This window comes from Nicotiana tabacum, chromosome 22, assembly GCF_000715075.1.
Source record: "Nicotiana tabacum cultivar K326 chromosome 22, ASM71507v2, whole genome shotgun sequence".
NCBI lineage: Eukaryota > Viridiplantae > Streptophyta > Magnoliopsida > Solanales > Solanaceae > Nicotiana > Nicotiana tabacum.
The window spans coordinates 1,033,751-1,047,597 of record NC_134101.1 but is presented as its reverse complement, the minus strand read 5'-3'; the positions used below and the strand labels follow the sequence as shown (position 1 = coordinate 1,047,597).

General features: G+C 35.6%; 1 protein-coding gene across 4 annotated transcripts; it reads right to left on the bottom strand.

The window, feature by feature from the left end:
• Positions 1-8,320: 8,320 nt before the first annotated feature.
• Positions 8,321-13,847, bottom strand: LOC107822456 (syntaxin-81-like). 4 transcript variants are annotated; one of them, XM_016649006.2, is made up of 6 exons: positions 13,643-13,847; positions 13,193-13,393; positions 12,917-13,062; positions 10,642-10,785; positions 9,527-9,780; positions 9,279-9,408 (listed from the first exon to the last, which is right to left on the bottom strand). In XM_016649006.2, exons 3-6 carry the CDS (start codon positions 12,986-12,988, stop codon positions 9,405-9,407), a joined length of 474 nt encoding a protein of 157 aa, XP_016504492.1. In that variant the 5' UTR covers positions 12,989-13,062; positions 13,193-13,393; positions 13,643-13,847; the 3' UTR covers positions 9,279-9,404. The 4 variants fall into 4 exon arrangements, with proteins under 4 accessions (XP_075098706.1, XP_075098707.1, XP_016504490.1 ...); XM_075242605.1 differs by having other exon boundaries at positions 8,321-9,780; XM_075242606.1 differs by having other exon boundaries at positions 8,321-9,738.

Below are 13,847 nucleotides of genomic sequence, written 5' to 3'. Positions count from 1 at the left end.
CCAATCACGTCTTTGTTGACATTCTCCAATAGATTGAGGTTCAAGATCCTCATTATCTTGCATAATACTAGATACAACATTATATGCAAAAACATAATCCACCACTATATCTAATCGATTCAAATATGTCTCAATATCAATTGGATTTATTGATAGTTCGTTATTTTCTTGAGTCTCAGGCTCAGTGATTTCCTCATGAATCTCAGGATTAGTTAATTTGGGATTTCTTCATGAGACTCTTTCATAGTGTCATCTTGATCATTTGTTTTCCTTTTTCTAGGATTTTGATCCTTAGAGCCCAATGGTCTGCCACGTTTTAGGCGTGCTTTTGACTCATTAGATATGACACTAGAAGATTGTCCAATAGGTACATCAATATGGATTGAAACATTCTCTGCAGGGATATATGCTTTTGTTATCCTTTTCAGATCCATAAATGCGTCTGGCATTTGATTTGCTATTTTCTGCAAATAAATAATCTTTTGCGCCTCTTTTTTTTACAAATAGAGGCACGTGGATCAAGATGAGACAATGATGGATTTTTTCACAAAATGTCTCGTTTGGTTTCACCAATTTCTCCCCCTAATTTTGGGAGACAGTCTGCAAATCGAGCACTGAACAAATCTCTCGTTAATGTTTCGAGTAGCGAATAATAGAGAGCGATTCAAACCCAACATATATTCCTAACCTTCTTCAGGGACCCATTTTGGTGCGATATGGCGGTGTTACATGCACATATACTGCGCTTCCAAAAATTCTTAAATGCGATATATTAGGTTCATGAACCAAAACTAATTGCAACAGGGGATATTTATGATAATTTGTCAGTCTGAGACGAACTGGCATTGCTGTATGCAAAATGGCATGATCCCAAACAGAAGTGGGTAACCTCGTTTTCATGAGTAACGGTCTTGCTATCGATTGCGGACGTTTAATCAAAGACTCTGCAAACTCATTTTGAGTGTGAACATGAGCTACAGGATGTTCCACTTATATCCCGATTGATAATCAATAATCATTAAATGCTTGGGACGAAAACTCAGCAGCATTATCAAGTCTAATAGACTGAATTGGATTATCGGGAAACTATGCCCGTAATCGAATTATTTGTGCCATTAATTTTGCAAACGCGAGGTTGTGAGGTGATAATAGGCATACATGAGACCATCTAGAAGATTCATCTATTAAGACCATAAAATATCTAAACGACCCACTAGGTGGGTGAATAGGTCCACAAATGTCCTCTTGTATACGTTCCAAAAATGCAGGGGACTCAAACCCAACTTTTGTTGGTGATGGTCTAATAATTAACTTGCCTTGATAACAAGAAGTGCAAGAAAATTTATTATTTAAAAGAATCTTTAAATTCTTTAATGGATGCCCATTTGAATTTTTTATAATTCGTCTCATCATAATTGATCCAGGATGTCCCAATCGATCATGCCAAAGTACAAAAGTATTGGAATTAGTAACCTTTTGGTTTGCGATAGAATATGCCTCAATTGCACTAATTCTTGTCCAATACATGCCACAAGACAAAGATGGGAACTTCTCAATAACCATTTTCTGTCCAGAGACATTTTTGGTAACGATGAGATATTCAAGATTATTCTCATCTATTGTCTCAATATGATATCTATTTCGGCAGATATCTTTAAAACTCAACAAGTTCCTTCTGGACTTGGAGGAGAATATTACATTATCTATGACAAGTATTGTTCCCCTAGGCAGAGTTATAGTGGCTTTTCCACAGCCTTCAATTAAATTATTACTATCAGAAATTATTGTAACATCTGCCTTACACATTTAAATGAGAGAAATATTTCTTCTCTTTGAATATTGTATGTGTCGCACATGAATCAACTATACAAATATTTTTATAATTGAGCTTTGATCCAAGTTTGTTTTGTGAGATATCCATGTTTGCTTCCAATGGTTTGGCATACAAAAGAAAATATACGAATAAATATTAGTATTTTCACAGAAAAAGAAAAGAAAACAAAGTTAAACCAATGATTCAATAATAATATTTTAATGCAATTTCGAACAAATCGTATGATACAAATAATAACATAGCTAAAAGTAATGTAATTATAATTACACTGCTCATATGACTAATACAACTAAGACAAATTTAAGTAGGTGTCTAACGTACGAGTTGTACTTGTCAAGATCAAATTCTTTAAAATTCTATGTACTTACGGTCCAAAGAAGTTTCACGGAAGGTGAAGTATTATCAAATTTCGCTGAATAAAACAAGTGAAATAATAAAGAATTAACGTCATAAGAAAAAGAAACATCAACGAGACAACACACCTTGGAATTAACACCACTTTTCCTGGGAAAACAAAATCTTGGAGTTTTCTGTTTGTCCAAGCAAGAACAAAATTTTGGAAATTTTGTGGTTATATTTTATTACACTAATATGATCAATTTAAAGATATGCATTTGTACCCTTTCTGTCCAAATCAGTAACTAAATTTTCTTTTCACATCACAACGTTACTTTAATAAAGAATATATTAAACCTTGAATACTAAGCAAACTGAAACATTGTTTAAAATGAATACTAGAACTATATTTAATCAAAATGAACTAACACTAATTCATAAATCAATACTAATTGATAAGTATTGATACTAATGACTACTACTCATATAAAGAACTATAATTACATGATATTTATTCACTAGTTATTACGAACAGGCCAAAAAATAATAATCAAACTACTCAATCATCTTTAACCATGGATCCACCGTCGATCAAGTGGTCTATTTTTCCACGAGAGTGTTCAAAGAAGCATGTCACATCCAAGTGGGTGATGTCAAATTCATTGTCATAGACAAAATTAGCTTCAAGAACTTTATTCTTTAGAGATGTTTGATAAAGCTCAACCAAATGTCTTGGTGCACGACAAATATTTGCCCAATGGCCTTTTCCACCGCAACGATAGCATTTAGTTTCTGAACCCTTTGCTTTTTTGGCTTCTCATCTTTTCCCTTTCCACTTTTGGTGGTTATTTTTCGTTGGGGGATGATTAACACCAGAAAAATTTCTTCCTTGGTCACGACCACGACCACGAACATGGCCACGACCTTTTCCACGCTTAGAATAAAAGGAATACACCTCATTCACTTCAGGCAATAGTGTAGACCCAGTGGGTCGATTTTCGTGATTTCTCATGAGCAAGTCGTTATTTCGTTCAGCCACAAGGAGAAGTAAAATCAACTCAGAGTACTTCTTGAAACCTTTCTTTCGGTACTGCTGTTGCAAGACCATATTGGAGGCATGAAACGTTGTGAACGTTGTTTCAAACATATCATAGTCACTAATACTCTCTCCACAAAGTTTTAATTTATAAGTAATTCAGAACATCGCAGAATTATATTCAAAAACAGACTTAAAAGTCTTGGATCCTCAGATACACCCAATCATATCGTGCTTGTGGAAGAGTGACTAACTCTAAGTTGTCATATATTTCCTTTAAGCAATTTCACAAAATAAGTGGATCTTTGACTAAGAGATATTTTATTTTCAACCCTTCATCAAGGTGATGGCGCAAGAAAATCAAGGTCTTAGCACAGTTTTGGGTAAATGCTTTATTTTTATCCTTGATGGCATCTCCAAGACCCATTGCATCTAAATTGATTTAGCATCCAATACCCATGTCATATAGTTCTTGCCCGAAATTTTAAGGGCAACAAATTTTCTTTTCATAATATCAGTCATAATTAAAAGAGGAGGAAAATTATACCTTAGTCTTCTCAAAGAACTTCTTGAGACGGTAGAGTCTCGTGCTGATAACATGTAATGAAACAATAAAGAATATTGCAAAGAAAGAGAGAGAATTCTTATTGATTTGGAGTGAATTACAATCCATTGTCTTTGTTATTGTCATTATACCGTTGTTTGGCTAAATTCTGCACTACTCGGGTTCTCGATCCTAACAAATTGATATCAGAGCCAGATCTAATCGGATTAGTTTAAATAGCCTAAATGACTCTAACAAAGTCTTATGTTGAGAAATTTGACCGAAGTACAAACTTCGGAATGTGGCAATTAAAGATGGAAGCTATCCTAATTCAGGATGGCTTAGATTTGGCACTGCAAGGAAAAGAGAAGATGCCGGATAAAATGACGGACGAGGAGTTTACCGTCATAGACAAAAAGGCAAAAATATGTATTATTTTAAATCTTTCAAATGAGATTTTGCGTGAAGTTGCAGCATAAAATTCAGCCAAAAGGCATATGGGAAAAGCTTAAAACCCTATATATGAAAAGAACAGTAGAAAACAGACTTTACCTAAAGCAAAAACTCTACACTTTTCGTGTGGTCGAAGATACCTCTATACTTACTCATCTTGATACTTTTGATTCTCTTCTTATGGATTTAAGTAACATAGATGCTGAAATCAAAGATGAGGATCAAGCTGTGTTATTGCTTGTTTCCTTACCCTAGTCGTTTAAATATATAAGAGATACTATGCTTTATGGAAAGGATAATATCTCTTATAAAGATATCAAATCTATTTTGAAATCAAAAGAACAAATAGATAGAGATATTACTGGAAAAACTAGTGAGAACCAAGGGGAAGGCTTATTCATAAGAGGTAGATCCAATAAAAAAGATTCAAGTAGTGAGAAACCTAAATCAAGGTCAAAATCCAGATACAGAAATGTCATGTGCAAATATTATCATAAGAAAAGTCACATTATTTCTAAATGCTTTAAATTGAAAAACAAAGAAAAGCATACATAAAAGAAAAATGAGCACAAAAATACTGACACTGCCGAAGCAAGTGTAGCTGCTGATGAGAGTGAGGGAACTATTTTTTTAGCAACTAATAATAGTTTCAAATCTAACAATTAGTGGATTTTAGATTCGGGTTGTTCTTATCATATGTATCCCAGTCGGGATTTATTTACCACATATGAATCTATTGAAGGTGGAATTGTCTTGATAGGAAACAATGCTGCCTGCAAAGTTATTGGAAAAGGTACAGTCCGAATCAAAATGCACGATGGTGTGGTGAGAACTCTCACCGATGTTAGACATGTTCCTGACTTGAAGAAAAATCTCATCTCTTTGGGCATTCTAGAATCTCTTGGGTGCAAGTACATAGGTGAAGGTGGAGTTCTGAAAATTTCTCATGGTGCTCTTGTGATCATGAAAGTACGTAGATCTGGTACGTTGTATACTCTTTTGGGATCTACTGTTACAGGTACTGCTACAGTTTCAATATCAGATAAATCAGATTCTGACATCACCAAATTGTGGCATATGCGATTGGAGCATATGAGTGAAAAAAGTCTTTTCATCCTCAGTAAAAGAGGTCTCTTATGTGGCCAAAGTACCAAAAATATAGAGTTATGTGAACATTGTGTGTTCGGGAAGCAGAAAGAGTCAGCTTCAAATCTCCAGCGATTCATAGAACAAAAGGTACTTTGGATTACATTCATTCAGATCTTTGGGGTCCTTCATATACTCCATCAAAAGGTGGTGTCAGGTATATGTTAACTTTCATTGATGATTATTCAAGAAAAGTTTGGGTTTATTTCCTGAAAAATAAAAGTGATGTTTTCTTAAATTTCAAACAATGGAAAGTTTTGATTGAGAAGCAAACAGGAAAACAGGTTAAGCGGCTTAGAACAGATAATGACTTGGAATTTTGTAATGATGAATTCAGCGAATTTTGCAAGAATGAAGGAATTGCTGGACATCGTACTGTGAGAATGACATCTCAGCAAAATGGTGTGGCAGAAAGGATGAATAGAACTCTTTTGGAAAGGGCTCGTTGCATGATTTCAAATGCTGGGTTGACAAACGCCTTTTGGGCAGAAGCTATCTTTACAACTTGTTATATTGTCAACCGAGCTCCCTCTGCACCTTTGAACTTTAAGACTCCAGAGGAAATGTGGTCAGGTACTCCTGCTAATTATTCTGATTTAAAGATATTTGGTTGCCCTGCATACATGCATGTAAATGATGGAAAATTAGAGCCAAGGGCTAAAAAGTGCATTTTCCTTGGGTATGCATCTGGGGTGAAAGGATACTGACTATGGTATCCTGATCCCACGACACCAAAATTTATAATTAGCAGAGATATAACCTTTGATGAATCCTCTATGTTACATTCTAAAAAAGAGTCTTCTAGTTCTTGTAATACAGATAAAAGAAAGAGTACACAAAACCAGGTGGAGATTGAGATTGGCATTCCTTCTGAGCCAAGCTCATCAACTTTGGAGAAAAATACAGTTGAAACTCCTAAAGTTGAGACAGAAGCTGAAATTCCTGAAGTTGAGACTCCTAAAGTTGAACCAGAAGAAGAGGAGTATTCTATAGCCAAACATAGATCAAGAAGAGAAGGTAAACAACCATTAAGGTTTGGAGATTATGTTGCATTTGCTTTTTCAGTTGCACGAGAAACTGAAGAAATTGGAGAACCATCAAAATATTCAGAAGCAGTTTCTGGTGCTGACTCAGCCAAGTGGCTGATTGCAATGAATGAAGAAATTGAGTCTCTCCACAAGAATGATACTTGGTCTCTTGTAAAGCCGCCATCAGGAAAAAGAATTGTTGGTTGCAAATGGGTCTTCAAGAAAAAGGATGGCATTCCAGGGGTTGAAGATGCGAGGTATAAGGCACGATTAGTTGCAAAGGGCTATAGTCAGGTACAAGGAGTTGATTTTAATGATATTTTCTCACCTGTTGTTAAACATAGCTCTATTCGTGTCTTGCTTGCCTTCGTTGCCATGTATGATTTGGAATTAGAACAACTTGATGTTAAGACAACTTTCTTACATGGCGAACTTGAGGAACAAATATACATGCATCAACCCGAATTTGAAATTGAAGGAAAAGAAGATCATGTTTGCTTGTTGAAGAAATCCTTGTACGGATTAAAGTAGTCTCCAAGATAATGGTATAAAAGGTTTGATTCCTTTATGTTGGGTCATGGTTATTCGAAGAGCATGTATGATAGTTGTGTTTACTTCCGGAAGTTAACTGATGGTTCATTTGTGTACCTATTATTATATGTTGATGACATGCTCATTGCTGCTAAGGATTTAATAGAAATTCACAATTTGAAATGTCAGCTGAAAAGTGAATTTGAGATGAAAGATTTGGGAGCAGCTAAGAAAATCCTTGGCATGGAGATCAAAAGAGATCGAAAAGCCAACATGCTATTTCTGACCCAGAAGAAGTACTTGGAGAAAGTCTTGGACAGGTTTGGCATGAAAGATGTTAAACCAGTTAGTACCCCTCTTGCTGCTCATTTTAAGTTATCAGCTGCTCAGTCCCCGCAGTCAGAGGAAGAAGAGAGGTACATGGCACATATTCCTTATTCCAGTGCAGTCGGCAGTATTATGTATGTAATGGTTTGTACACGTCCGGACATTTCACAAGCAGTGAGCTTGGTAAGCCGGTATATGGCTTGCCCTGGTAAAACACATTGGCATGCTGTGAAATGGATTCTCAGATACTTGCGAGGTACTTCAAACACATGTTTGGAGTTGGGAGAAATACTAACACTTTGGTTGGTTTTGTAGACTCAGATTATGCAGGTGATCTTGACAAAAGAAGATCCCTGACAGGCTATGTATTTTGCATAGGTGGTTGCGCTATTAGTTGGAAAGCTACATTACAACATATAGTAGCTTTATCTACTACCGAAGCAGAATATATGGCAGTGACCGAGGCGACCAAAGAAGATTTATGGTTGAAGGGTCTATTTGCGGAACTCAGTTTACACCAAAGTGGTATTACCATTTTCTGTGATAGTCAAAGTGCTATTCACTTGACTAAAGATCAAATGTATCATGAGAGGACGAATCACATTGATATAAAGTATCATTTCATCCGAGAAACCATTGCTGAAAGAAAAGTCTCTGTTCAGAAGATCAACACTAGAGACAATCCTGCTGACATGTTCACAAAACCTCTTCCAGTGTCCAAGTTCAAGTTTTGCCTGAACTTGATTGGCATTTATGAAGAATTATTTTGCCCATTGGGGTTTTTGCGGAGAAGGTGGAGCAAATTTACTATATATAAGCCGAAATTAGGCCAAGGTGAAGATTTGTAATATGGCCAAATTTTCATGACATTTGCCATAACATAATATACATTATAATAAATTTGTGGTTCATGACATTTGCCATGACATAATATCTATTATAAGGCTAAGGATTTCTTGCTATAAATAGAGGAGTTTCTCCTCATTTGTAAACACACCAATTCAAGAGCTTTTCACTCTTGTCTTTCTTTCTCCTCCTTTTTTTCATTATAGAGTATTTTGTAAGAGAGTGAGTATTGGGAAATACTTGTGTGAACCCTTTCTTTGGAGTGATCTTGTGAGGTTATTCTCTTGGGGTATTTGGGATTAATTAGAGTATTTACTCTAATTTTGTACTCTCTTTTGTACTCTTGTTGGTATAGTGAAATTGCTCCTCTCCGCTTGTGGACGTAGGTCACCTTGACCGAACCACGTTAAATTTGTGTCTTCTTTATATTCTTTAATTGCCGTTATTATCAACTTCCATTGTCTTTGTTATTGTCATTATACCGTTGTTTGGCTAAATTCCGCACTACCCGGATTCCCGATCCTAACAAATAATTATACTACAAATTAAGGAAGAGGATTGAAAATGCAACACAAATAGAGAAGAGCAAAAGAAAAGTTCTATCCTATGGTTAACTATACCAATCAAGGAAGAGGATTGAAAATGTAAGCACAAATAGAAAGAGCAAAAGAAAAGTTCTGCTACTGCTGTTCCGTTGAATGGCTTGTGACAGTTCTTTGTTACCAAGTTCCACATTCTTGGTAGCTTCAACTGCCTGAAACGAAAAACTGTATGGTCACACCAACTGAAGCTCAAAGCTTAATTTAAAAATAAAAAAAAGGGGACACACACTTCTTCAAGAGGATGAATTTTTTAATATAGCAGATATGATATATAACATATAATATATGACCTGCCAATGGAAGAATATCATTCAAAATTTTGTGGTGCAGTTCAAAGAAAAATGTAACCTGGTTAATCATTTTTGGTTTACAACCCACGTCTATCATTTTTGCTGACAGTTGTTAAGCTCAAGAAGCAGATGGTGATGTTTGTTAGTTCTACTAGTAAGTGGTTACACATGGGAAAGTTAATACAGAAAATGAAGAGATTGTCAGAATTATTTAAACAAACGAGAGAAAATGACTTTCTTGTTATGTTAACAAAATAGAAATTCTATCCAACTGGAAACTAAAATAGCTACAATGTTGCTAATCTGCTCATATAAAAGCTCTATCTGTTGGGCCTGTTGCAAAACATGAGTCGACATAAGATGGTTCAACGCAGACATTTCCACCATCTTTGTTTCTGTTTCTTGAACAGAATCCAGGAGACTGTTCAGCTCTACCTGCATCATGTGAGTAATCATAGTAGGTAAGAGTACATGAAAGTAGATTGTGATTTTAGCCTCCACATGTTGATTGTTTTCCGGAACTAAATCCTCCAGCAGCAAACTTCCTACTAACCTGGAGCGCACCAAAAGTTGTTCTTGGACTCTAATAGGTGCTGCTTGTGATATATCAGAGTCCCTGATCTCTGAGTCCCTTTTCATGTCGGGGTCGAAACTACTAGACACAGAGGTCTCTGTAGCATTTGATTTAGTAGAGTTCTTCCGTTTCCTTCTTGGTGTTACTCGGTTAATAGCATCTTGAAAGCGGATTGCCCGCAACTGGTCAAACTGTAACATGACCGAGTGAAGCTTTTCGCTTAAAATTAAAACCTAAAGCACAAAAGCAAACAAAAATTATAGGAATATGCATCAAGACTCCTTTCAAATTCCTTAGCACTCTATTATAAGAAAGCACCTCCCCCTTCATTCTTAGTGGGCAGCAAGTGGTACTGGAAGACGGGTAAAAGAAAGTAGAAACGGCTTTAGAACTGTTTTCAACTGAATACATACTTAGCATAGGTTGAAAACGTATATTTTCAGTGTCGAAGAGGTAAGTTAATAATCAGCACAATCTATTAAGTTTAATCACACTATCTCAGAGATACTGTTATGCAGATCACAGGGCCACCACATAAAAAATCCACTTTCCACAAGGAAAATTTGGTGGAGAACAATCTCAGATAGTAGAGATCCACAGATTTAAGATAGGATGATGGATGCTCTCCCCGTAGAATCACACCAAAGACAACCATCCGAAGTATTCCCCCCCAACATCTGAGTTCATTTCAATAATTCTCAACATTAAACAGGCTATTCACAGAAAGTACGAAACACCTGAGAATGGGGGACAAAGTATTGTGATATGGCAACTACGATACTGTTGTGTCAATTGCAGAACAATCACAACAAACATCAACTTTCCAAATAGCAAAATGAAAATAAATCTTTAATTCGAATAATCTAAAATAAGCACATAGATGCAAGAGTTTTAACAGCGTCACATCAAAGAAATCAATTTAAAAAATTCCTCTAACATCACAGGCCATCCAATAGTATCTTTAATTCAAAGTATCTATGAAGTCACTTCATAATTTCCTAATACCAGCGGAAAATGGGGAGAAGATGCTTCATAAGGCAATCATAATCAATTATAAGGATATTTGATGACTATATTGTATGTAGCGACCGTACCACTCCATGCTTGTGTGCTATAGTATCAGCATTCAGATTGTCACCCTTGAATCCAAGCCATCCCTTTGAATGTGCATCTTCCTCATTTATACTATTCTTGAGAACATCTATCTGCTCTTTGCATGATTTTACAAAAACAGTAACCTGCAGAAGTTGTGTTAGTAAAGATCCTTCTAATTTTTTTTCCAATTCTAACTTCATAATCTCGACTAATTACATTTGCATTCAAACACAAAGCTGCAGAAGGAGCACTAAACACAAAGGTGCACAAGGAGCACTTTCTCGAGACTCAAAAGTTAATCAAGACATCAAACTTAACAAAGCAGGAAAAGTAGACAAAATTTTACCTTGCAGGGAGTAAATAAAGATGTACTTTATCAGAAGTTGACTATATAAGAAAGATAGGAAATCAAAGAACAGCGAACTTCAGTGCAGTAGTGTCAATTCTGTAGGTCATATTTTATGGTCTAACTTGGAATGAGAAGTACTGTGAGTCTGTGACCACCAATTCAATTTCTATTGGTTTCATCCTACAATTCTCTTTGTTATTTTCCAAGATTCTGTATTATTGACTGCATTGAACTGTATTATTGTTTATAGGGTATTACAAAAAGTTTAAGCAATATAAGAAAACTAACAAGTTCGTTACTGCATACAAGATCAAACTTTAGAAAAATGTTCAACGTGTGTCACGACTAACTCATTCCATCACAAGACAGGTTCTTCTCCTGGTTTTTCACATCATAAATGTGGGCCAACCCTAAAGCACTTAGTAGTCTGGTAAGCTACTCAAAAATTATTCAAGGTCCAGGAGGAGTTTGGAATTCTAATTCCATGAATTGGGAATTGACGTTTAGAACCCTCTCCCCATCCACTACTACCCATAGTCTTCCCTGCCACTCAAACGAAAGATAAAATAAGTCTTTTTTTTGGAGAGTTATTTTGTTATATTTACTCTTTTTGCTACATTTGTACCCAAAACTAGGTTAAATATGGTCTTTTTTCATAAGATTATGGCTTTTATACTGATTGATTTAATTCTAAATATTTTTATGCACTGCAAGATTAGCGCCTATAAGAAAAATGAATGTGAAATGAGATTGGATGAGATAGCGGTGCGGTGCCCAAATGCAAACAATTGAGACATATAGACTGAGTTTTCCAAGAGAGTGGCATGATAGATAAACATGCACCACATAAAAGTCATATAGATGGTCGAACTAGAAGAATGCTACAAGAGATTTGTGTACAGATGATACTTAACAAAGTGAAAGGCTAATTCTATAGAATGATTCTGAGACGAGCAATATTATATGGGAGTAATTGTTGAGCCTCAAACGCTAACATGTCCACAAGATGACTGTCGTAGATTACGTAAATTAAGATGAATGTGCATCATACAAAATTAGACAAGATCATAAATTATCACGTCAGGATGCAAGTAGCATACATAGAAGGATAATATAAGAGAGTGTCATCCGAGATGATTTGACCATGCCTTCATAAACCTCCAAAAGCACCAGTCCATAGAAGAGCGATACTATGGTAAGTTGAAAGTTCTAAAAGGTATGTGGTAGACTAGAATCATGTGGTAAAAATATAACACAATGGAAGGAAATTAGCCATATTGGCAATACCAACTGATTAAGATTAAGGCTCGTTGTTCTACGACTTATATTTGGACAGGGTCGGGATACGTGTGAGAGTTAGAGAATAATTAGTTTTAGATAACTCCTAATTTGCCTTAGCAGACACATTATTTACAAGTATTGGAGTGAAAAGGGCCCCGATACAGCAAACCAGATATAAGAGACTCCTGTTGCTATTCAGACTAGTTTGGAATTGAAGAATGATTGATATTTTATTAAATTAAAAGGGAGCAAATCACTGCCGATTAACGGACAAACTGAATAATTGTCTCAAACATGTAATCCTAACTCCAATCTCACCCTTAAGCCTATAAATCAAGAGGTAGATACCATTGTAATAATCACATTATTAGTTCCATTATTATTTTCATCTTTAAGACACTAGTTCATCGAGCCTGCAATGAGACAAACTTATGATATGGCCTTATCCTATTTGCAAACCGAAACACCCGTTTGTTCTCATCAAAATATATTTTATACTGAAGCATCACAAAACAAGAATAAATATATTCAGGAATCCAACATCGCAGCAAGTAGAAGATAGTTTAGCTAACTGTCATGTTTTGAAATAACAGAGAGGGAACAAAAAAAGAAGGGAAAAACAGACATCAAGTATGTAATCTTACTTCATGCTCAATGCTATCCCTCTCTTGTTCTGTTATACTGTGCAAATCTACATAATCCTTTTTGTATTTCATCAAAAATTGCTCTAGAGCTCCAATGCTCTCCAGCTGACATAAGGGAGTTATGAAGCTATATGCACGATCGGAGCCTACACCAGAGGCAAAGGATAGTATGGATCACATAAGCATGAAGATTCATCAAGACAATTCACAATACGCGACATAATTCTTTCGAACCAAGAAAAGAGAAAAGCAATGAACTGAATAAGTTAAATGTACCTCATCATATCCCAAAGACAATGCTGAACGACGTGCAGCATCTTTAAAATCTTCTGTTCTGTCTCTAATTTTTGACATTCCTTCAAATTGCAGAGAAAATTCAGAAGACTTCTCCCAATCAAATGATGCAGTTTCAATGATATATAGTGGTTTGGTATATCCAGCTAAAAGCCGAAGATATTATTCCTCCCACATTAATCTCTACAAGAAAATGAAATCAGCAAGTTCTAATTCAGCAACTACAATCTCATGTCTAACAACTTATAATCAGAAAACAGAAACATTACAAGTAGTTTGTTATAAATAGAATTGTATTTAAGGTAAATGTCAAGAGATTCTATGGTTTGTTACTTTGTAGCTAAGTCACCCTTTCCCTATAAATAAAGGGTTCGGCAATTAAAGAATATAAAGAAGACACAAATTTAACGTGGTTCGGTCAAGGTGACCTACGTCCACAAGCGGAGAGGAGCAATTTCACTATACCAATAAGAATACAAAATTAGAGTAAATACTCTAATTAATCCCAAATACCCCAAGAGAATAACCTCACAAGATCACTCCAAAGAAAGGGTTCACACAAGTGTTTCCCAACACTCACTCTCTTACAAAATACTCTATAATGAAATAAAGGAGGAGAAAGAAAGACAAGAGTAAA

Excerpts from the sequence above, each read along its gene's own strand:
- LOC107822456 (XM_075242605.1), bottom strand. The coding sequence starts at position 12,988 with ATGAAATACAAAAAGGATTATGTAGATTTGCACAGTATAACAGAACAA. Across the intron at positions 10,786-12,916 it reads GGGATAGCATTGAGCATGAA|GTTACTGTTTTTGTAAAATC; the intron begins GTAAGATTACAT and ends CAACTTCTGCAG. Across the intron at positions 9,781-10,641 it reads TAGCACACAAGCATGGAGTG|GTTTTAATTTTAAGCGAAAA; the intron begins GTACGGTCGCTA and ends TTTGTGCTTTAG.